Raw genomic sequence first — 24,650 nt, forward strand, 5'->3', positions numbered from 1 at the left:
AACCCCATTTTTTATACTAGATAACCCCAATCCCAGAGACTTGAAAACCCCCTTCCAAAACTCTAGTACCCTTGGCTAATTTTTAAGGACTTGATCACCCCATTCGAAAATTGGTGACCCCATTTTTTATACTAGATAACCCCAATCCTAGAGACTTGAAAACCCTCTTCGAAAACTCCAGTACCCTCGGCCAATTTTCAAGCACTTGATAAGCCCATTCGAAAATTAGTAACCCTACTTTTGAGAGTTACTAACCCCCTTCCAGAGAGTTGATAAACCCCTTCTGCTACAAAACCCCCTGCCTATAGCAACTCTTCTAATGGCATTATAATTCTGCTCATGATAGAAATAACAAAAGAAATGAATGTTGTTTTCATTAAATGTGCTTCATATATTACATCACAATTTGTGTATTACAAAAAAAAAAAAATTACGTAAATCAAAAAATGTGTAGCCCATTCATGTATTACATCAACTTTTTCTTATACAACCACTTGTCTTCCAAAATGGTGAGTGAAGCCATACATGCATTATCTCCAGAACTCACCCTAAAAAACAAATCGCTTAAACCCCTAAACGAGATAAATCAGAAACAAATGAATGAAAAATAGTGCAAAATCTTAAAAAAAGAAGAAAAACAAAACCTAAATACAAAAAGATAAATGGTAAGAACTCAACATTCAAGTTTTCAAGATTTGCCAGCAATAATGGTGGCTGAACAAGGAGGAAGATGACTAGTAGGATAAAAAATCAAAAAGGTGATAATAGAAAAGTAAAAGAAGAGGAAAGAAGGAGAAAACAAGGTCAAAACGTGTTGTAAATGCCAAAGGGTATTTTCGTCCAGCTTTTACTGACATGACCTCTTTTGTCCCCCGTTGATAATTTTTGAAAAGCATGGGTCATGTTGATAATTTTGCCTAATGCTTGTCCCCCAGTGGTAATTGGTCCTTATTTTAAAGTTTGCGTTATTTAAGAATAGTAAACTAGTATAGAGTTTACTTTTTCTTTAGTTGCATTCCATTAATTTTAACTGAGGTGCTCAATTCATTCAGCATTTTAATTTCTCCTCCTCGATCTCTCTCTCTCTCAATTTCGGGGAGAATTGGGGGGGGTAGCATTGGGGTTTGTTCTGTCTTATGGTTGTTCTATCCACTGATATATTAGAAACTCTTTTGATACATTTTGCAAACATAAATTTTGGAAGCACCATGTCTATCTAGCGTCCATCGCAGATGGTCTGTTGCATGTCAGACCAGCCACTAAGGCTCACTTTACAGCAGCTTTTGTCTTCATTCATGAGGTGGCTCATCTGACATGCAACAGACCATCTGCGATGGACGCTAGCAAATCCCATTTCCTACATATTTAACAAGCACTTCAAGAGTGACTTTCTAAATCCTCAATTCAAGGGCTTGTTTTTCATCTATACTTATGGCTAGATTGGTTCTTGGCTAATCATGAAATCAGCCTCTTAAGGAGTATGGATTTTGTTTTTTGATTTTCTTAGTTCATATTTCAATCCGATGTTGATGTTTTTCACGTTCTGTAACTTCTGATTTTCTATCAGTAATAACATACTACAACATTCTGTTTCTTGAGTTTTCTTTTGATACCACTTATCCATGTGGGGTCACTGACATGCGCTTGACTTGAAACCTGTTACAAATATGCTGCATTAAGTTAATTTGGATATTTAAATATAACTAGTCAGACAGTGGGATTTGTTATATTTTGGTAAGTTTTTTCCTTCTCGGTGATGAGCCCTAGCAGGCCTTAATGGCTCGACTTGCTTAAACATTTTCCATTACCTAGTCAATAGCAAACAACTAATCCACATTGGCATTTTTTCTTCTTTTTTTCAGCTTTTATGTTCCTTATTCTTATTCATGATTCTGACTTAGGGCTTATGATCTTCAAGGTTTTGTGAGACCAAATTGTTCCATCTTCCTTCGACAGTTTGTATCATTTTTTACTTGGGAATTGGTAGTTTATAAAATTTTATTGACCATTATATAGCAACCTTTGTTTGCAACACATTTTTGAAAAAAACCTTTGTTTATAACGAGTTTTTATATGGTGGCCGACCGACCACCAACAAGGGCAGAGAGAGAGAGAGAGAGAAAAACTCCTCGTTGATATTTGATCCAGGTCAAACCCTCTTTTTTGACTTTTACCCTGATAAAAAATCAATGTGGTTGATATTTTCTCTCTCCGCCCTTTACATAAAAATGCCGGCCACCATATAATTTCTCGTTTATAACAACCTTTGTTTGCCCCCCTCTCCCTGGGACAAATTCCTACCCATGACTGACAGAATGTTTAGGCCGACAGAATGCTATGCCAGAACCTCGTAGCCGCTGGCAAAGCAGGGGCTCTGGCTATCCTAGTGCCACAAGGAATTGAAAAAGAGGACCCTATCATCCGGAACCCCAGTGAGAAACAGGCCCACATTACCGTCAGGGTGTGCTTATTGTGCCCATGCAACTGTACTAAAGTAATTAGCCATGATCCTGATATCAATGTAAATAGATCCTGCATAGATAGCTGAGCTCAGGATAAGGAATTGGTCCTGTAGCTTAATGGTGGAGGCTTTGTTTATCACCCAGGTTCGATCCCAGCTTACCTACCAAAAAAAAGGAGGTACAGCTAAAACAACTGATGAACTAACGCAAGTCCTGACCACCATCATTTGGGGGCATGTTAATAGAGAAGTTCATAGACTAAGTTAATCAATTCGCCATTTTTCGTTCTAATTTTGCTACAGACAAGGTTCAACAATTGAACATTTTTGTGCTATAATTTTGCAATGTCATAAACTATCTAATAGACAACAATTCCAACTTAAGCTAAAATGGTTGGCTTTTAATGGAGTTGGTTGAAGGTGATTTTTCTATCTCTACCATCCACACACTTAAAAAACCAATATACCTTTTGGGTGTTTTTTCTTCTCAAAAGTCACTACACTAACTTGCAAGTAACCTTCAAGTGCTAGCTAACGTGAACACAAACATCATCAAAATAATCTTTTATTTATACAAGTACACATATTTAAATCGTTCATGGTACATACAAGCAATAGAAAGAATAAAAAAAAAAAATATTTGATCTAAAATAATTTTGCATAAAAGAATAATAATAATAATAAAATAAATTTTTTAAAATGGCTAAATAGGCAAAGCGAATTCTGGGCGTTGTGCTCCTACCCACCAAAGCCCAACAAACACTCATACATACACACAAGTACCCACGGATATGTATCTATGTATGTATGTGTGTGCGTACGTACGTGTGTATTTACAAGCAGAGCTGATGCTGAAAATGGCTTTGATGCAGCCTATGTGAGCTTTGCAAGTCTTTTTTCCGGCCAAAATTTCACCGTCCGGCGACCCTAGTAAATCCAATCCGCTGGCGAGGACTTCTGGTTGATTACAAAAAGGGTTTAGTTCTTGTGCTTGAGCCATTGCACATGCATTCTGGGACGGGATAAGCTATGATGTCCCTCCCCGCCTTGCTGGTTCTGATCTCTGGCTGCCCCAATGAGCCTTGGTGAAGCTCTTTTATGATCATGTTGAATTCGGATTCCGGTAGAGAACTGTTTAGAAAGTAAGGGAGCATCTCTCTTTTGTTGGGGGTTATGTGCTTCCTGTGTCCTGCATAAGCTCTGTGGCCCTGTATCAACAATAGCTTTCACTGATCAGAATAAGCTCAAGAGGCATGTCTTTTTATTAAATTTATAGGAAAAGTTGGCAATTTGAGAGAAAAGAAATAAGTAAACAAGATATAGAAGCTCAAACTGAACTGAATGTTGGAGTTAATCAGCTCAGAATTGCGTAGAGTACTTGACCAAGATTTTGAGTTGAAAAAACCAATGTGGCACTCAGATTTTTCAAAATTTTGATCTACTCCAGAACTCCCAATGAGGTTTCCAAGGCACCAAGTTCAAGAGAAAGCCAGGTTACAATGCAAATTTTTTGAGATCTTGATTGAATGGAATCAAGGATTAAAAGTAGTGAAACCCAAGCAATAAAGATTGTAATGATAATGATCAAGATGAATGATAGCAATACCTGAATGGCATGGCCCATATTGCCCCCATGGGAGGGCATGAAAACATCACTATTTTCCGAAACTATGTAATCAATGGCTGCAAGAAGGGACGCTTTGTTGACGAATGGCTCCAATTCACCCGGTAATGCCAGGTTCTCCTTGTTGTATAAATAGGGAAATTCTCTGGTAAGAGGTAGTAAGGCTTCCTGTCCGCCAAATGGTTGTCCTCCTGCCCAGTATATCCTTGCATTTTTCGGAGCTCCAAGTGCTTTAAGAAGCCTAAAACAACATTAGATAGATAAGATTGAATTACTTTGCAGGTATGAAGTTCCCTGAAAGAGTTAGGAAACAATATACAATAATTTCCTTTTAAGCAGACAACTATAACTAGCAGATGTAATAACAATTTCGAGACACACCTTGTAACCTCTAATGCATTTAAGGGGCATAAGCCAGCAAGTTTGCGATCGTGGTAAGTCATGTTAGATCTTGCAGTTAGGAGCTCTGGTCGTAACTTCCTATCTTTGTTGATGATCTCATCAAACTCATGGCTCAGCCCAGGTAGACAACCAGTTCTAACCCAAACATCCTTTTCCATTCGTAAATGAATAGCAATGTATGGTCCCTTGCTCTGCATCCTATTTGCGAGCTTGTTCCCAAGCTCCAGAATGGGGGCTGAGAATCTCAAGGCGTGAAATGCCACCTACAACATTCAAAAGATGAAATTAGAACAAGTCTTTGGCTGCACCAAAAAATTTGAGCTCTGTTAAAATATAAAAGATTAAATAATGCATTCTCCAAAAGCTTAAGCTTTTGGAATAACTGGTTGTTTAACATGGTATCAGAGCCGAAGGTCCCAAGTTCAAACCTCTTTGATAGTAAAAAAACCACATGCAATGGCGAAACCCAAAAGGGCCACATGTGCCACATGTAGGCCAACCCTAGAAAGAGGGGCCACGCGTGAGGGGGAGTGTTAAAATATAAAAGATTAAATAACGCCTTCTCCAACAGCTTAAGATTTTGGAGTAACTGGTTGTTTAACAAGCTCAACAAGCCCAAGTTAGAGCTGACTGAAAACTACTGGATTGAAATTTTCAAGTTTAAAAAGTTATGTAATCTGAATGCTTACATTTTAAGGAAACTCGAATTGACATTTTGACTACTTGATCAGGTTTTCATAAAGCTCAAATTTTGATGTTTAAAAACAGAGTTACTTGGCTGAAATGTTTAAGAGGTGAGTCCACTTTATGAGTGTTTCAAGTAGTTGATAGGTTTCAGAAAGCTGATTTTTGCAAAAACTTTTTCCATTGCATCCTAGGATAATATCCTTCTACTTAACTTTCTAAGCAATTATTCTCAGCAATTACCTATTCCTGAATGGAAAAACGATAATTGAGGTCTTAGGTTCTGAGACTTTAACAAAGCAATAGTCTCGGTGCGGGTCGGGTAAAACCCGGCTCGAGTTGCAGCCCAATTCAGAAGAATCACATGCTTTAATGTACTGATTTTCATTAAAAAAAGGTGGGTGAGAGAGAGACAGAGAGTTGCTTAAAGTAATCCGAGGTGAGGTTAGCAATATCCAATTGTATTCCACCACAATTATACCTCATGAAACTCATGTACATATTTTATTTGTAGAAAGAGGAGAGAGAGAATTCTTCTATATAAGGTGAAATTGCACAACCCATTCCTCATATTTCCTAACCCTTACTACACCCAAAATGTTGAAGTCTCAGCTCCACCCATCTCCCCTTGCTCCCTCCCCCATCCTCCTCCATAGCTCCGTCACTTCCCATTACTGGACGCCTGCATCTATTTCCCAACTCTCCCCACTCATTTTCCGTAACCGGAGACCAAAATCCGGTAGCATTCGCTGTGAAGCCGTGAGCAATGCTCCCCTAGATGGGACCACCACAGCGCGGACGACTGTCAGTGTTAACGCCGTTGTCACCATTAAGAAAACCATCGGGATTCCTTCTTGTCACCAACCTTATCAATCGAGGTTTAATTGTCTGCTTCCAGCCAAATGTTAGATAGACCAAATACTTTACAGTACCTCAGCTCATCCAACATACTTCTAGTCTCTGCCTACAAGTTAGTACCATTATCATAAAAGTGAGAAAAAGCAAATAAAATCTCACATTTATGGTTTCTTATAAATCCTCCACCGTAAAGTCAATCCTGCAAACAATTCTTCCACATAGACTACTAACTTTCTATTCCAAATAAAATTCTACCTAACCAATTGATCAAATCTAATGACTCCCCTAAATCTCGACTTCCTAAAGCTAATATAAGTCTACTAACAGCTGTTGTCTCCTGCAAAAGTGAGCCACGAAATGGCTTCCTCAAATTTGCCTAGAAAATCCCATACTATAATATTGATTGGTCTTGAAGTGTGTGAGGTAGATTATGACAACGTTGTCGTTACCTGTAGTACAGATAGATTTTGAATATGGGTGTACAAATGAAGACAAATAATGGTTTCGTAAATGGATGAGATGCAACACATTTTAATGGGAGCGAATGATGCGCTTTTGGTGTCTTCCCAACCACAAACTCCATTCATTCTGGACCATTTGGAGTAGCAAATGTGGGTACCGAGGCTGAATCTTGTACAACCATAACAGTGATGGTTGGATAGCAATTTGTACCAGACTAGCCACCACCCACATATATAGTTCAAATGAAAACTCAACTCGAAAAGTGAGTCAAATACGAGTCAACTCAGACGAGTGACCATGGGAGGGAATCTTCCTATTAATGCATGGATATTTAATTAGATATACTAATCTATATTATATTAATTCAACACGACCGGCAAATCCTAGAGATTAGTGTTAGTGATAGAATAAAAAAGTAGAAGAGGGGGACATATATCGAATACCTAGAACGCCCAAAGAGTCGCATCTTAAGGTGGAGTCGCATCTTAAGGTGGTCCTAGTTAGCCAAACGATTGAAGTTCCTGGCAATAATATTTAATGGACCATGGGGATTCCTTCTTGTCAACAACCTTATCAATCGAGGTTTAATTGTCTGCTTCCAGCCAAATGTTAGATAGACCAAATACTTTACAGTACCTCAGCTCATCCAACATACTTCTAGTCTCTGCCTACAGGTTAGTGCCATTATCATAAAAGTGAGAAAAAGCAAATAAAATCTCACATTTATGTTTTCTTATAAATCCTCCACCACAAAACCAGGATTGCCTTTGGAAGCACCATCCCTGTTCAATTTGAACTCATTCTTCTCAGGCCAAATTATTATTATGGTATTTATGCTTCTAATCATTAAATTGTGCTCCCTCTTACACTATGCATATTTGAAAAACAATATACTGTTGCACTCCTTATCTGCAATTTGATTTCATGGTCTAGACACAATTCATTTTATTTATTTATTTTGAAGAAACTGGGTTGGAGAAGAATACAATTAAGGCAGAGGCGCATAGGTCAAAGTTGAGTCATTCGAATGACGAGGTGAAATATGAGGCTGATTTCGAGGTTGAGAAGAATTTTGGTGAAGTTGGAGGTATTTTTGTAACAAATGAGCACCACAAGGAGATGTACTTTAAAGACATTGTTCTCTCCGGATTTCCCAACGGACCTCTTCATTTTACATGCAATTCATGGGTTCATTCCAAGACCGCTAGTCCAGAGAAGAGGGTCTTCTTTGGTAACAAGGTCTGCTCTCTCTCTCTCTCTCTCTCTCTCTCTCTCTCTCTCTCTCTCTCTCTCTCTCTCTCTCTCTCTCTCTCTCTCTCTCTCTCTCTCTCTCTCTCTCTCTCTCTCTCTCTCTCTCTCTCTCTCTGTCTCTCATCACTTAGCATATTTGCAGGAAGAAGCTCTATTTTATTCTAGTTGCAGCTTATTGAAGTATAAATGATAAAAGTTTAACATGGTATCCGAGCGATTGCCTCTGGGCAGGTCTTGGGCTCCAAACCCACAACTTATGGATTTATAAAAAATCCATGTGCACGATGAACCCAAAGAAGAGGGGCCATGCTTGAGGGGGAGTGTTGAAGTATATCTAAATGATTAAAGAGCACTAACTCTGACAGGTTAAGCTTTAAGAGTAATTGGTTGTTTAACACAGCTGTTCATTCGGGCACCTATCTTTCTCCTTTGAATTGATTGTCGACCCTAAGAATAGAAAAAGGGAAATAAAACCCTTGCACCTACTAAGAAATTATTTACGTAGACAAATAAAAACCCGAAACTAATTAACTAAAAAGATTAATAAGAAATTGGTTTTTAATAGCAACCAGCAACTATTAAAATTGACTAATATCACTACCATGTTTTGAAAATGGGATGAACTCACCTTGTTTTTTTTTTAAAAATTGGCTAGTGAGAGTTTTTGGGGATTGTATTAGCATTTGACTGCTGGTTAAGTAAAAAAGACAAGGTGAGTTTGCTTATATCAAAACATGGTAGTGGAAATATCAGTAGCCTTAAAATAAAGAGAGCTTAGAGATAAATTAAGGATTTTCTCTATGATCCCCAATGAATTTCAACTCGCAAAAAATGCATTAACTTGCAATATTTTTGGATAAAAATACCACTATCTTTATGAGAAAAGTGTTTATGTGGACGTGCGTAGGGACACTTGCGCCTGCGCACAAGTGGCTTAAAAAGCCACTGATTGGTTCGTATGGCGGGTCCACCTCTGCGGGGTCTACAAAAAAGTGACCAATCGGTGGCTTTTTAAGCCACTTGTGCGCAAGCCTGCGCGTGCGCAGAAACACTTGTCTCTTTTTTAGAATTTGAACAATATATCATTATAGACCACCGACGAACTTGTAAAATAATTATTAAATTAATAAGAGTTGCGATTCCAATTATTTTATGGGGTACTATAGTAACTCCCAATGAATTTCAACCGAATTGACCAACATATCTCTACTTTAGCGAACAGGGCCATTTTATGAACCTGACACAAGGACAAGGACACAAGCTCATGTCCTAGTATCTTTTTCCAATACCTACCCAAAAAAAAAAAGTATCTTTTTCCAAACTTTTCAAGATCTTTTGATGAAATGTTTTAACTGGAAAAACCTTTTACCTAAAGATATGGGTTGAATTTTGAAATACAATTTTTCAACCATTTCAGAAACAATATTTTTACCTACTTACGTGTATTTGTGTGTGGAACAGTCTTACTTGCCATCACAGACACCAAGTGGTCTGAAGCGGCTGAGGGAGAAGGAATTGGAAACTCTAAGAGGCAATGGAAAAGGAGAACGCAAGACCTTTGAGAGGATTTACGATTATGACAAATACAATGATCTAGGGAACCCTGACAAGAGCGATGACCTTTCGAGACCTGTTCTTGGTGGCAAAGACCACCCTTATCCAAGGCGTTGTAGGACAGGGCGGGGAAGATCGAAGAAAGGTTCGATGCCATAAACTTTCCTCTTCCATGCATGCAAACTCAAAAGGATATATGTTCTAAAGAGGAATAATGATCATGTCTTCATTAGAGAAAACCCTTTTTTCTGAATTTTCTCCCATTTTGTTAAGGGTGTCAATTGGTCAGGGTCGGGTTGGGTTGAAGCCAGCCCAGCCCTAACCCAATCCATGGTACCTCAACACTAACCCAGCCCAACCTGAAGATCAGGTTGATGAGTGTCAACCCTAACCTAACTCTCCTTTAAATCACTCAAACCTGACGCCACCCTTCTGTCCTTGGGTCAGCTCGGTTTAGGTTGGCCAAGGGCAAAATTATAAAAAAAAAAAAAACTATATATATATATATATATATATATATATATATATATGAGGAAAATGATTGTGAGCTTGAAGCTCATATAGCTTATATGAGCTTGAGGGCCCAAACACATGTGGGCCCACATTATTAGGATGATCCAAAGCATTCATTTGAAAGGCCCTTACTTAGATAGGGTGTGTACAAAAAATCAGCTCTATAGGATCATCCTAACCCATCCAAAAGTGGAGGGCAAAATGGACAGATACCATTTGCCACAAATCTGCCCATTTTTGCCCTCTGCTTTTGGAGGGGTTAGGATGATCCAATGGAGCTGATTTTTGGTACACACCCTATCTATGATGGGGCCTTGCAAATGAATGGTTGGATCACCACAAAAAGTGTGGGACCCCTGCAACTCCCAGAGCCCTTCTAGCAATCCATGGAACAGGCGACTACTTTTGTAAAATAGTAATACAAAATGAACAAAGCAAAGCAAAGTACACGTAATTGAAGAAGTGGGCCCCAAATGAGCAAACCAAAATCATCTGTTAGTTAACTTTGGACCCTGAACTGTCCAAGGAAGCCAGGTAGGGTCCAGTCTGGGACAGTTCAGATTGATGAAGTGGGCCCAAAATGTGTGTAACGATTTATGCTCCACCCACTAGAGCATCCCCTTTGGTTCTTTATATTGTTTCGTTGTCTTCTCATGGTGTCTTTGAATGAAGTCTGGGTTTTCTAGTAGACACTTTGGAAACTCTTCCCTTAATTAAGTTGGCAAGTCAATTCATTATTTTAAAGTTTGCGTTATTTAAGCATAGTATAGTGTTTACCTTTTCTTTTCTTTAGAGGTTTTGCTCGTAAATGAGCATTTAAAGCACCTATTTACATGTACCCCACGCATATATCCTCAAACACCCCATGCATATATATATATATATATATATATATATATCGAGCAAACTGTTGAGCTCACCAAACTTATGGTGAGCTAGCTTGCCCAATCACATGGGGGCCCACTTTGTTAGGATGATCCAAACCATTCATTTGAAAGTCCCTTACATAGATGGGGGGTGTACCAAAAATCAGCTCCATAGGATCATCCTAACCCCTCCATTTGTGGAGGACAAAAATGGACAGACTCACCTTATCTATGATAAGGCCTTGCAAATGAATGGTTTGGATCACTCCCCAAAATGTGGGACCCATGTGATTGGGCAAGCTAGCTCACCATAAGTTTGGTGAGCATAAGCTCACCAACAGTTTCCTCATATATATATATATATGAGAGAACATTTCCTACACACTTGTGTAGGTAAGTTACCTACACACTACCTTAAAATACATTGGGGGCCCACATTGTTTGGGTGATCCAAACAATTCATTTGAATGGTCCTCACATAGATAGGGTGTTCACAAAAAATCAGATCCATAGGATCATCCTAACCATTCAAACTATGGAGGCTAAAAATGGACTAATTTGTGAAGGTTTATACACGTCCATTTTACCTCCACAAATCGTAGGGTTGGGATGATCCTATGGATCTGATTTTTTGTGGACACCCTATCTATGTGAGGACCATTCAAATGAATTGTTTGGATCACCCAAACAATGTGGGCCCCCACTGTATTTTAAGGTAGTGTGTAGGTAACTTACCTACACAAGTGTGTGGGAAATGTTCTCTCTCTCTCTCTCTGTCTCTCTCTCTCTCTCTATATATATATATATATATATATATATATATATATATATAGAGAGAGAGAGAGAGAGAGAGAGAGAGAGAACGGTTTCTGTACACATGTGTAGATAAGTTATCTACACACTAGCTTAAAATACAATGGAGGCATACACACTAGCTTAAAATTAGGGCTGCAACTCGAGCCGGGTTTTACCCGACCCGCATCGACCCAACCCGAAAATAGCCTGGGTTGGGTTCAGGTTTCATGGGTTTCGGGTCGAGCCGGGTTGAGCATTCAAAAGCCCGCATGAATCTCGGGTTGAGCCGGGTTTGAAGGGGCCCGACCCAACCCGAGTTACATAAGTTATAGTATGTACATTTTTTTCTATTGTTAGTTAAAAGTTAAAAGTGAAAACCCACGCACCCACTGTTATTGTATGTTATTGTAATTTCTACTTTTATGAGTTGAGTTGATTCAAGTGTTTGATTCAGCATTGTTTGATTGTAATTACAACATTGTTTGATTACAGCATTGTTTGATTCAAGTGTAATGTGAGTGTCATTTCTGCTTCTATGAGTTGAGTTGCCTTTCCAAACAAGAATTTTCCTTAAAAATTTGCGTCAACGTGAAAAAACCCGACCCGAGATTTATCATGGGAATCGTGAGTTTTCTGAAGAAAAAAACTCGACCCGAGATATTTCTTAGGTAGGGTTGGGTTCTCCAAAACCTGACCCGCCCGACCCGAGTTGCAGCCCTACTTAAAATACAGTGGAGGCCCACATTGTTTGGGTGATCCAAACCATTCATTTGATTGGCCCTCACATAGATAGGGTGTGCCCAAAAAGTCAGCTCCATAGGATCATCCTAACCCTTCGAACCGTGGAGGCAAAAATGGACAGATTTGTAAAGGTTTATACACGTCCATTTTACCTACACAAATCGTAGGGTTGGGATGATCCTATGGAGCTGATTTTTTGTGGACACCCTATCTATGTGAGGGCCAATCAAATGAACAGTTTGGATCACCCAAACAATATGCCCTCCACTGTATTTTAAGCTAGTGTGTAGGTAACTTATCTACACTTGTGTGTAGAAACCGTTCTCTCTCTCTCTCTCTCTCTCTCTCTCTCTCTATATATATATATATATATATATATATATATATATATATATATATATATAGAGAGAGAGAGAGAGAGTGATTTGCTAGCGTCCATCACAAAAGGCATTTTGTGGATGGTCTGTTGCACGTAAGAGCAGCCACACAGCCCTGAAAACGAGCCGGGAGTGATCAAAGGTGATAAACGCTTGATTGTATTCTTGATTGATTCAATTGATAAGGAGAGATAATGGTACCCCAACTATGCCCAAGGGCTGCCGTGTTTACCATTTTCACCAGTGTTTAAAAACACGGATGTGACGCGGAACGCGGCTAAGAAAAATCCTCGTCGACTAAGCGCAGATGCAGCCAAGAATGTGGTTATAACTCGGGAGAGTCAAAGGAGTTTTTAGAGATTGTAGGGCAAAACGCGGAATGCGGTGGTGCAATGCAGAATGCGACCAAGAAAAATCCTTGCCGACTCTGGCAAGTTCCTTGGCTTGTCAACGAGTTTTTAAACACTGGTTTTCACCAAGCGAGCTTTTCAGAGAGGCTTGGGGGGGGGGGGGTACTTGTGTGAGATGGGATTTATGCTCCGCTCGCCCTCTAATCGGCACTTTATCCTCTATACACCTACCCCTTCGCCGAAGCTTCTGGCTTTTGATCAAGGCCCGTAGACTCCCTATGTTCACGAGAATGGACAGCTATGAGCTCCTATCTGTCAGATTCGTTAGATCATGATAGAGTCTTCGCGCTCTACTCTGGCGAATAGTCCAGTGAGTGTGTTCAGGTAACACTCTTAAAACATAATAGAACCAATCAGTGTCTCATAGCACGGGTGAATAAAAGCACTTACTACAAAAATATGCCTTACTCGAAACTTCAAGTTGTAGTGGAGAAACACTAGATGAATCAATCTTTGATGCTCCAATTTGTTTATCTTCTGGAAGTGTATGTCTTTGAAAGTACTCTAGTTCCTTTTTCATGCTATCGAACTATCCTCCTCTCTTTGAAACAAGAGGCGGTTCCGGTTCTGCCCGTGCTTCAAACAATTTTGTCTTTGTTTGACATTAGCATTTGAATTGCAAATCTTTGCAATTTGGGACATCATTTGCCAATTTGTGTATACATGCAAAGTGCAATAATAGAGTTGACTCACTCAACAATGCCTTATTAAAATTTCAAATCTAATTAAAACATAATATAAACACATAATAATTAACAATATTAATTAATTTACCTAGACTTAGCTTCTTTCAGTTGTGGATTGCCATAGCCAATGACATCAATGTTAGTGATTGCACCTATAATTTATGCGGTCTATATAAGCCAAAGGATAGAAGTACTTTTATGTCCTCTTGTAATAGTCTACAGTCCATGGCCATATATGGAATTATCCATTTATGTAAGTTAGTGTGATGTGGTTTGCTCTCCCTCTCTCCCTTGCGCAACCCCCCCCCCCCCCCCCCCCCCCCACACACACACACACCCTCTCTCTCTCTCTCTCTCTCTCTCTCTCTCTCTCTCTCTCTCCAAGCTACTAGTTTGTCAAACGAGTAAACTTCAATAAATCTTTTCATGTGAAGGAAGGGATACACCCATCCAGTCGATTTTTTATTTATGTTTATATATATAGTCCTTCATATCTCCTATGTGGAGTTTAGGATTTGTTTAAGTTTTTTTTCTTTCTTTCTGTTTTGGCAAATTACAAATCATCTATGAGTTGTTCATGATATGATTTGCATTGGATTTCCATGCTTCTAATTTGATTCTTTTACGATTTATAGTTCTTTAGCTCTTGTGATTTAAAATAGTTAGTTTGATTCATGACCTGTTGAGCACTTTATGAGGTGATTTTGAGGTTCTTGTACAGAACATTGTGAAGGTATTCAGTTCCTCCCTTTGGATTTGTTATGATTTTTTACATAATAGTGGTTGTTTCAATTATACTTTAGTGATCTATCAGTGTTGGCCCAAGTGATAGATCTAATTCCATCTGTCAATTTTTATGAAATAAGTGTTCCCTTCACTCTTAGAATTCCATTTCCGCATCTTTGTTGAAGGTAATGGAATGATGGAGAGGTTATACAGGTCTGATATAGAACCCTCTTATGGCAAGGAGATGACTCACTATTCCCAATATCAAATGGGAGTTGGATAACTACCGACCTATTGCTCTCAACGTTAAATATACCAGAAATTAGACATAACAGATGAGGATCTTTGATTCTTAACAGGATTGAACACTTAAGGTATAGAGGGTTCCTGTACAGATTCTCTTCCTCTAGTTGTGGTTGTCTACAACTATATTAGAGGTATGCTGAGCAAGAGAGAAAGTGCAAAGCTTCTCAAAGGAGGTAGTGATGTAAACTCTTGTCTACTTGTTGTATATAGTAGTAACTAGAATTTAATTAGGTTGCACCTAACATTTGTCAACTGCCAGTGACACTATCTACCAGTAATTAATGTCATTGATAAGGTTTAAATTGTTCACATGTGTGTCAATTTTGACGGACCTGTGTCGACATCCATTGGCACCAAAGTCGAAGTCCAGTTCTAAGTTTGATTCCTTGAGGTGCACCCGCATAATAAAAATGCCTCATATATCACAAAAGTACTAGTACCATTCCATTAATAAGATGAGTTAGTTGAGCAGTAAAAGAAATGTCACACTCATCAATTTTCAAAAAATATTTATTCTTAAAATGATCATTATTGTTTTATGCGTGTCACTAGGTGTTTGATCTTGATAAACCATTATGGATGGTTGTCTTGCTTATGTGATTGTTTCTAAGTGTATGTTTGTACTTATTTTAGTATTTTTTGAGGTTTTATCTTAAATTTCAATAATTTCCATGGACTTCCCTAAGCTTCTATGATTTTTACAAGATTTCCATGGACTTCTATAGGCTTCCACAGAATACTTCCACTTTCGTGGGGACTGAAGTCCATACAAAATCCGAAATTTGGAACTTAGTCATGTATCCATGGATCTGGTTCCACATCCGAGTGTATGATTTTCCTTTTGAAAAATGAAAAGTACTAAAAAGTAGGAAAATTAAATAAAAACAGTACAAATAATGAAATGTTACTATTCTGCAACTACTCAACAGTCAACATCACTTATCCATGTATATAGTGCCAAATCAATGCATTTATGATGTTGCATTAGAAACATAAAAACATAGAAAAAGGAAAAAATGTTAAAGCATTAAAATATACTAGTCTACCATAGTTACATCATTGATGCATGGATTACAATATTATTACAGGTCTACCTCTAAATCTAGAACACATAAAATGCTATATCTCAAAAAGAAAAGAAAAAAGGAAAGGGATGCTTTGTCTGATTTGCCAATTTCTGCTCCAATCAATGTTTTACGGTAGCTTAATCACCTTCAATTGTATTTCTTTGTTTGATTTTGAGAATCAAAGCAAATAAAATTGGGGAAGAATGGCGGGGAAATGAGTTTTTCTTATCTTTGAATCATTAGTTTAATGAAAAATTTAAAGGAAACATGCCATCTTTTCTAATACCTTCAGAAGTTTTAGTTTGTCTTTAGAAGTTGCAATTCGTCTTTTTTGTAAAATTTGGACAGAAAAATGTATTCTTCTTGCCAATTCGATGTTCGTTGTCTCATAATAAAAATTAGTTTTGCGTAGTGATTATCTAAGGGTTGCAGCGAACTTAATTGGGGTAGACTGGACTGATTTGTGGGTTTAGGATTTTTGGTACTGTTTATGTATTCATAATTGCAGCAAATTCAATGGAAAGTACTTACATGTTTCACTTTTATGGTGCTCATGAGCATATGTTTGAATTTCGACGTTTACTTATTTATTTCTCGAAGTAGCTTCGTTGAATTCTCTCTACCTGTATTGTGAAAATTCAATTTGTATTTTGTGAGATCTTATTTATTTCTCAAAGTAGCTTTGTTGAATTCTCTCTCTACCTGTATTGTGAAAATTCAATTTGTATTTTGTGAGATTGTTGATTTTCCAAAGCAATTCCCCTTCTTTTGTTCGATTCCTAGTGATTTGCTTGTATTATATATGCATCACCTTTTTTCTGTTTAAAATCATTTCGATTAATGGATTACTCTAGGACTTTGACTGCTCCGGTGGAACTAATCAAATGTTTGAGGTCCATAAAAGAGGATGCCTTCTCTGCATCTCCGTACCCTGTCGTTATAACTCTGGAAGACCACGTTACTCCAGATCTTCAGGCTAAAGTCGCTGAGGTGAGGATTCATTTTTCTCTTTCTCGACTCTTACCACCCAGTTTCTTTTCAGTTCACCATTTTTATGATTGAACGCTTTTTTTTTGTCTACATGGTCCACGAAACATTTGGAGATATACTGTTTTACCCGGAGTCAGATTGCTTACAGGAATTTCCTTCTCCAGAACAATTGAAGCATCGGATAATTATTTCAACCAAACCACCGAAAGAGTTCCTTGAGTCAAAAAGTTTTAAGGAAGATGGACCCAAAGTTGGAAAGGAAGCTGACGAAGAAGCATTGGGAAAGGAGGTCACAGACCTTAAAGTTGGACCTGTATCTGATGTTAAGGTGCACTTAAAAGTTACATTCATTGTGTTATTCTATTGATATAGTACACTTTATCCGACCTATTAACATCCATTTCTTTAAATTCTTCCAATTTGCAACTTGCGAGCAGAATGAGCATGATCAGGGTGAATTCAATCATGATGAGGAAAATCATGAGGATGGGGACCACAAGTTGCATCAGAGGTCAGCACCGAAGTACAAGCGGCTAATTGCTATTCATGCTGGGAAACAGAAAGGTGGGGTGAAAGACTGGCTAAAAATGGACCCCTCTAAAGTTAAACGTCTCAGCTTGAGTGAAGTAGAACTTGAGAAGATCGCAATCACTTATGGAACTGATCTTGTCAGGTATTTAATATACTTATCCGAAAGGTTCAGTCATGGAGATTTGTTTGTGTGCATATGTGGGTACAAATGTACAATTATAGATTATGATTCCACTTGGCATTTTGGGGTTCATAGTTCAAGCATTTGCTTAAATTTCTGAAGTTCTTGGTGATGATTGCCATTTCTTTTCAGGTTCACCCAAAGGAATTTGCTTAGGGTATACCCAAAGGGTACACGTGTTGACTCCTCGAATTACAACCCACTAATTGCGTGGATGCATGGTGCTCAGATGGTTGCATTTAATATGCAGGTTAGTCTCTCTCCCTGTGTTGCAATTCAAATTTCAACTTCTTTTGGACATATTATGGTAAACCTTTTGCGTAGTCTCCTTGTGTTGCAATTCAAAGTTGAACTTCTTTTGAATATATTATGGTAAACCTTTTGCTTTTACCCCTCTTCAGTTTCATCTGTCACTTCTTGCTGAAATTTTGCTTCACGGCAGCTAAGAGAACTGAAAATACAGTTCAGGTTATATTTCATCTCATTAAGTACTTGTTAGAATATTTTAGCCTCTAGTAGATATTCCATGAGAATGCATTTCTTCTCAAAAAAGATTGGAATGAGTATACAATATGTTAATTCATATTAGCTTCCTTAGTTGCACAAAGTCATAGATGGTGCAACTGTTCTAAAAAAGTCAAGAAATCGGATCAGCTAGAAACTGTCTGAATGAATGAAAAAAATTAAACTTTTTGACAGATAGGACGTTTGCATTGCTTGTCATTGCTTTTACATGCATAGTTTTAAATTTTGTACGATTTCAGATGGGACCGAAACCGAAATTTGCTTGAAATCCGAAATTTTGGATTTCCCAAGTTTCGGCCGAAATGTCAGAAATTCAATTTTTTTTAAAAAAAACTAATATTTTTATGAAAATTCTGCCGAAACTTCCGAAATTTTGTAAATGATTAATTAATTATTATTATTTTTTACCGAATTTCGGCCGAAATTTCGGTTTCAGTCAAGTCCGAAATTGGGACCGAAACCGAAATTTAAATCCATATTTACATGTATGTTTTGAAGGTTATTAATGACCAGTTAGAACGGCGGCCATCAACTTGCAGCTATTTTAATCATCTTTACATTGATTAATATGTATGTATCATGGGCTACTGTAGTGTATTTAGATTGAAAGTATTCATAATGGGAATTGATTGGAGTGAGCAATATGTTGAAATCCATGTACACAGGAGGGGAACATTTAAACCTGCTTCCAACACGTACCACCACCTCAAGGAATTGGAAGGATATTCTAAAGGTGTGGCTGGATCCAAAATAGTAGATGGTTGGGTAAGTTCTTACTACAAGTACTCCAAAGCTTAGAAGTACAAAACGGGTGTGGGTGCGGGGGCGGAGGTGGGAGCGGGGCTGAGGAAGCGTGGGGGTCTAGAAGAGTCCAAGTTTGAGAGCGCCATGAGAGCGTCTATGTAATATTTTCTTTATATATCTTTCAAAATTCAAGTACATCAAAAAATAATAGTTTCTAACCATTTTCATATATATTTTTCAAATTTTAAGTACATAAAAAAGCAGTAATTTCTAACCATCTTCATTTCCGTGTACTCATTCCTCGTGCCTTCTGAAGATGCACAAACCTTTGTGCTTGCTCCAATGAAGTGCTTTGAAGAGTTGAAGGAGTTTGATGCAAGAAAGTAGGTGATGGTGGGACTTATGGAGTAATAGAAGCAGGCTTGGAGCGTCATGGGAGGTTCCTGTCCCTTTGGGGTCGCGCTCCCTGGAAGCTCCTTCCTAAGGAGTGCCGAATCGAGGTTCCGAGGTGGGAGCAGCACCCCGAGGAAATATTCCTGCTTCTAAGCTCCAAAGTTACGAAGTGTTCTTTCATGTCAACTAGCCTAGCTTGAAGGGTAGCTCTTCTTAATTCCATGAGTGTGCAACTTGAAGGTTTTGACACCATTAGAGACATGTATGCCAATGATGAAGACTTCTGTGAAATTTGGAAGCTTTGTAGACAAGGGAAGCATGATGATTATCTTCTCCTAGATGATATTCTCTTTTAGGGGATTCGCCTTTGCATTCCAAAATGCACCCTTAGAGAGAATGTTATTAAAGATCTACATTCTGGAGGTTTAGGAGGACATTTTGGAAGAGACAAAACTATTTTTCTAGTGAAAGAGAAATATTTTTGGCCTACCATTTACCGAGATGTGACTCATTATGGGAGGAGGTGCCGAATATGCCAAACATGCAAGGGACCATAGATGGTTTCAACACTTCCCCATGTCATCCTGATTGGCCTGAGTCAACTCTCTTTTACCTTAGCCGCATTCTTGTCCGAGTCCGCATTTTACCCTAGTCAATCAAAACTGCTTGGTCTCTCCTAAGTTACGCCCACATCAACCGTGTACTCGGCCGCATCATGCCGAGTTGAGTAGGATTTGCTTTCGCTGCGTTTTGACCCACATCCGCTTTCTGAAACAATGAATTAGACATCCACGATTCCTTCCTTTCCTTTTTTTTCAAAAAAGTTAAATAAAAATGATGATTAATAAGAAAAAGATTGTGCCACTTCAAGTTATTTAAACAATTGTTAAAATCGAAAAACAATTTTTGATGATACTTGATGCATTTGGAGTTGTTTCCTGGGTTTTTTTTTTCCTGTGATGAGGTCGGTCATCTCATCTTTTCTTTTTCAATACATTACCTTATCCTTTCATAAAGAAAAAGTCTATAGAAAAAGATTCCATTTGCGTAATATTTGACTGCTTAGATCAAACCCGTGTTGTTTGCATTAGTATCACCATCATAGGTTTAAGCAAAAGTATTTACATTAAAGCTTAGTAATTACAGAACCAAATCATTTACTTCATACATGATTTCTCATAATTTTGCTGGCATCATTAAAGAATCAAGTGGGTCTTTCTGTGACAGGGATTTGGAAGATCACTCTGGTTGATGCATGGAATGTTCAGAGCCAATGGAGGGTGTGGTTATGTAAAAAAACCTGATTTTCTGTTGAAGACTGATTCAAATACTGAGGTCTTTGATCCTCAGAAACATTTTCCTGTGAAGAAAACATTGAGGGTGAATATTTTCCCGCAGAACTGACTTTTTTGAGTCCTGAGTATTTTCTTTTGCATATCCAACTCTGATTTGAGCTCCATTATTACTAAACAGGTGAGAGTATATGTGGGAGATGGATGGCATTTGGATTTCCGTCGAACACACTTTGATGCATACTCGCCACCAGACTTCTATGCAAGGGTAAAATGATGAATCTCTAATCTTTTGCTCACACATCGCGCCATGGTTGCTCTTAAGGTTATCTACTGCCATGAGCTGCGCTCGGTTAGTCAAGTACTATTTACTTCAGGAGGACAATGTAGACCACCAATCTCTCACTGAAATTGTAGTCGACTTTTAAACAAAACTGGTTAAGACAAATTAATATGTGCCCATTCTTTACTGATTTATTCTGTCCATTTATTTCTGCGTGTATTGATGTTTCTAACAATCTATAAGCCAAAAGAGTCCTTTTTTTCATTGAAAGAGCGAAAGATTGTCAGTCTCTCATGTACTATACTCATAAGAGCGGCATAGGGCCACCATTAATGTATAGTACTTTTGAAAAACAGAAAGTGTGGGAGAAATATCAATGAACCACACCACAAAAGTTGTGAAAACATGGATAGTGCAAAAATGTAACGCATGTATCCACTAATCAATCTGTCTACAGGTCGGGATAGCAGGAGTACCAGATGATACCATAATGAAGAAAACAAGAACTATCGAGGATAACTGGACACCTGTTTGGGATGAGGAGTTTACGTTCCCATTGACTGTTCCAGAACTCGCTTTGCTTCGGATTGAAGTGCATGAGTATGATATGTCTGAGAAGGATGACTTTGCTGGCCAGACTTGTTTGCCTATAACAGAGTTGAGGTCAGGGATCCGAGCTGTGCCGCTTTGTGATCGCAAGGGAGAAAAGCTCAAGTCTGTAAAGCTACTTATGAGGTTTGAATTTGTTTGAGATTGCTCCATACTTGAATTGATGTTCAGCTTTTCCTGCAATTATTCATTGTGTTTATTATATTGGCCATATATACCTGGCTTTAGAACTCTAAATGTTGTATATTTCTACATGAATCTTTTGAATGCATTCTGTATATTATAGTACTCGTTTCTACTAAAGCTTCAGTGATATAAATGTTTTATATTGCAATCTAAATGTTGTTGTAACGTCTTGTTGCTTTATTTTATGATTAGCACATCATGAAATGGGTCGGACAATCGACAATAAATGGGAAGGGTGTTTGATTGTTGATTTTTCGTCGAGTTTATCTTAAGTGCGGTTGTTTTGTTCATTAACTTTTACAGGCCTTGATCTGAGTAACAAATTTCTCCCATATACAGAAAAATTCTTGAAATAATCTCAGAATCTTTTATGCCAGGTTATTTTATTTTATTTTATAAATAATTTATGCCTGGTTTCAAACTTTAAAAAAATTCATGAATAATTCAAAATTTCTAGCGTCTTTGAATTACACACACATAAATATGGTGGTCCTCGCCCCATAAAAATGAGGTGTAAAATGGTGGACCCCATCATATACACGGGTTTAGGTGGAGATGGTACACTCCACTATATCAAAACATGAGGTGTTATATAATTCCATAGAAAATAATATTCAATGAAAAAAAAATCCAAGGTCTAGTAGGTTTATAATTTTTCTTGAAAAGGAAAATATTTATTTTTCAAAATAATTTCCATGAAAAATGAGTTACAAAATGTTGAAAATTTTATATTTGATGGAAACAATTTCAAAAAAAAAAAATATATATATATATATATATATATATATATATATAAGGAAACTGTTAGTGCGCTTAAGCTCACCAAACTTATGGTGAGCTTAAGCGCCCAGTCACATGGGGCCCACTTTGTTAGGATGATCCAAAGCATTCATTTGAAAGTCCCTTACATAGATGGGGGTGTACCAAAAATCAGCTCCATAGGATCATCCTAACCCCTCCATTTGTGAAGGACAAAAATGGACAGACACAAATCTGCCCATTTTTTGTCCTCCACAAATGGAGGGGTTAGGATGATCCTATGGAGCTGATTTTTGGTACACCTCCTATCTATCATAAGGCCTTGCAAATGAATGGTTTGGATCACCACAGAAAAGTGGGCCCCCATGTGATTGGGGAGCTTAAGTGCACCATAAGTTTGGTGCGCTTAAGCTCACCAACAGTTTCCTCTCTCTCTCTCTCTCTCTCTATATATATATATATATATATATATATATATATATATATATATATATATGAGGAAACTGTTGGTGAGCTTAAGCTCACCAAACTTATGGTGAGCTAGCTTGCCCAATCACATGGGTCCCACATTTTGGGGAGTGATCCAAACCATTCATTTGCAAGGCCTTATCATAGATAGGGGGTGTACCAAAAATCAGCTCCATAGGATCATCCTAACCCCTCCATTTGTGGAGCACAAAAATAGGACAGATTTGTGTCTGTCCATTTTTGTCCTCCACAAATGGAGGGTTAGGATGATCCTATGGAGCTGATTTTTGGTACACCCCCCATCTATGTAAGGGACTTTCAAATGAATGGTTTGGATCATCCTAACAAAGTGGGCCCCCATGTGAATGGGCAAGCTAGCTCACCATAAGTTTGGTTAGCTTAAGCTCACCAACAGTTTCCTCTCTCTCTCTCTCTCTCTCTCTCTCTCTCTCTCTCTCTCTCTATATATATATATATATATATATATATATATATAATTTATTTTTTTTCAACAAGGAAATCTCTTTCTAAATAGCCAAGCCTCAGTAGTTGTACTAACATGAAAAGGTTAGCAATGTAAGGCATTCACTTTTTGAGTGTAGAATGAGACCTTTGAAGCAAAGAATGATCAATAATAGTATCAAGGTTTTTATTTAGTGCTAAATACCAAAGTTGGTTCTATTCGTATGACTTATTTTGGCTATTTGAACCCATATTGTACTGTGGATCCGGAGAGAATCTCTCTCTCAACTGTACATACGACTTTCATCTCCAGGCAAATGGTTGCAACTCCTCAGTTTAGATTGCAGGCTGGAACTTGTTATCATGGGGGTGACCACCTAATTGATACCAACGAGTACAATCTCCTTGTGCCTCAGGACCCATGATAGCAACAAAGAATGCGCTAAAGAAAAGAACAAATTGTGTCTAAATGCCTCAAAAGAAAATTCAAGACGGGACATCAATCTTCTAAAAATCAATCTTCAACAGTTCAAACCCAGTTGAACCATGGTTCCATTAAAACTAATTTTAAAATAAAAACGACAAGTTTAAGATAACTTTTTCCCACCTCAACCCTCTTTTAAGTATGGAGAAGATGGAAACAGAGTTAAAACGTTTGGTACTTCCCTTTTTTATTTCGAATATTCTACTTAGGGAATGCTTTGTTGACCTGGAAAACTATTCCATGGAATATTAGTGGAGCCAATAGTGAGAGATTGGTGGAGAGAGAAAGAAACTTGAGAGGATGTGGCTGAGGGGGACATGAAAAGCCCCTCAAAAACAGGGGAAAAAACTCAAACTTGAAATACGGTGTTTGGGATTTTGAAGGTCATGTGAATTCTTGCTAACTCTCCTTAACGTACAGTGAGAGACTTTGACTTCGAATGTGGGGGACATCTAGTCTCTCTTCAACTTTCGTGAACTTTGATGAGAACTTTGAGTGAATTAAACTTTTAGGAACTTGCCAGTCCCACTAACCGTCCATTTTTGGAGTTCTCCAAAAAAGACGCACACGACTCATAATATGCCCAATTCCTCAAATCCGCTAAAAGTCGTGTAAATCCATTGCAACTAACCCCCCCAAACTAGCCGTTTGAAGCAACTTTTGAGGGGGTATTTTCAGGTTTTTCAAAAATAAAAAATACATTTTATAAAGCGGGAACCGGACTAGCGGGCCGCCCAACCAAGCCCGGCACAGCCCGCTGCTTTGTGCCGTGCCGGCACTGTACGCGTCACTGTAGCTATCCGTGCTGTGCCGTGCTTGCCGGCCACCTTCATGTGCATCTTGCTAGCACTCTTTATTAATAATGACTAACCAAATAGAAGAGGGAGGATTCGGCTAAAGGTGGTTGAATGATATTATAGACGACTTTATGACTTAGCCCTTGACAACTATTTAAGTAAA

At 38.1% G+C, this 24,650-nt stretch overlaps 3 protein-coding genes across 3 annotated transcripts; 2 read left to right on the forward strand and 1 right to left on the reverse strand.

Annotated features, from left to right (window-relative positions):
• Positions 1–3,010: 3,010 nt before the first annotated feature.
• On the reverse strand, positions 3,011–4,766 carry LOC143860702 (O-fucosyltransferase 20-like). The gene is made up of 3 exons (XM_077371490.1): positions 4,467–4,766; positions 4,068–4,326; positions 3,011–3,669 (listed from the first exon to the last, which is right to left on the reverse strand). The coding sequence occupies exons 1-3, from the start codon at positions 4,682–4,684 to the stop codon at positions 3,427–3,429; spliced, it is 720 nt and encodes a 239-aa protein (XP_077227605.1). The 5' UTR covers positions 4,685–4,766; the 3' UTR covers positions 3,011–3,426.
• A 2,316-nt stretch (positions 4,767–7,082) lies between these two features.
• LOC143849854 (linoleate 13S-lipoxygenase 2-1, chloroplastic-like) lies at positions 7,083–16,660 on the forward strand. Its single transcript, XM_077359124.1, has 5 exons — positions 7,083–7,165; positions 7,251–7,318; positions 7,456–7,730; positions 9,204–9,441; positions 16,638–16,660. The coding sequence occupies exons 1-5, from the start codon at positions 7,098–7,100 to the stop codon at positions 16,643–16,645; spliced, it is 657 nt and encodes a 218-aa protein (XP_077215239.1). The 5' UTR covers positions 7,083–7,097; the 3' UTR covers positions 16,646–16,660.
• Positions 16,661–16,849: 189 nt separating this feature from the next.
• Positions 16,850–21,778, forward strand: LOC143849864 (phosphoinositide phospholipase C 2-like). Its single transcript, XM_077359134.1, has 6 exons — positions 16,850–17,101; positions 17,211–17,446; positions 17,618–17,735; positions 20,375–20,527; positions 20,621–20,707; positions 21,180–21,778. Exons 1-6 carry the CDS (start codon positions 16,865–16,867, stop codon positions 21,471–21,473), a joined length of 1,125 nt encoding a protein of 374 aa, XP_077215249.1. The 5' UTR covers positions 16,850–16,864; the 3' UTR covers positions 21,474–21,778.
• The last annotated feature ends 2,872 nt before the right edge of the window (positions 21,779–24,650 follow it).

The sequence above is a fragment of the Tasmannia lanceolata genome, unplaced genomic scaffold (genome assembly GCF_043159265.1).
Source record: "Tasmannia lanceolata isolate RefF3 unplaced genomic scaffold, GAP_Taslan_0.1 ptg000003l, whole genome shotgun sequence".
NCBI lineage: Eukaryota > Viridiplantae > Streptophyta > Magnoliopsida > Canellales > Winteraceae > Tasmannia > Tasmannia lanceolata.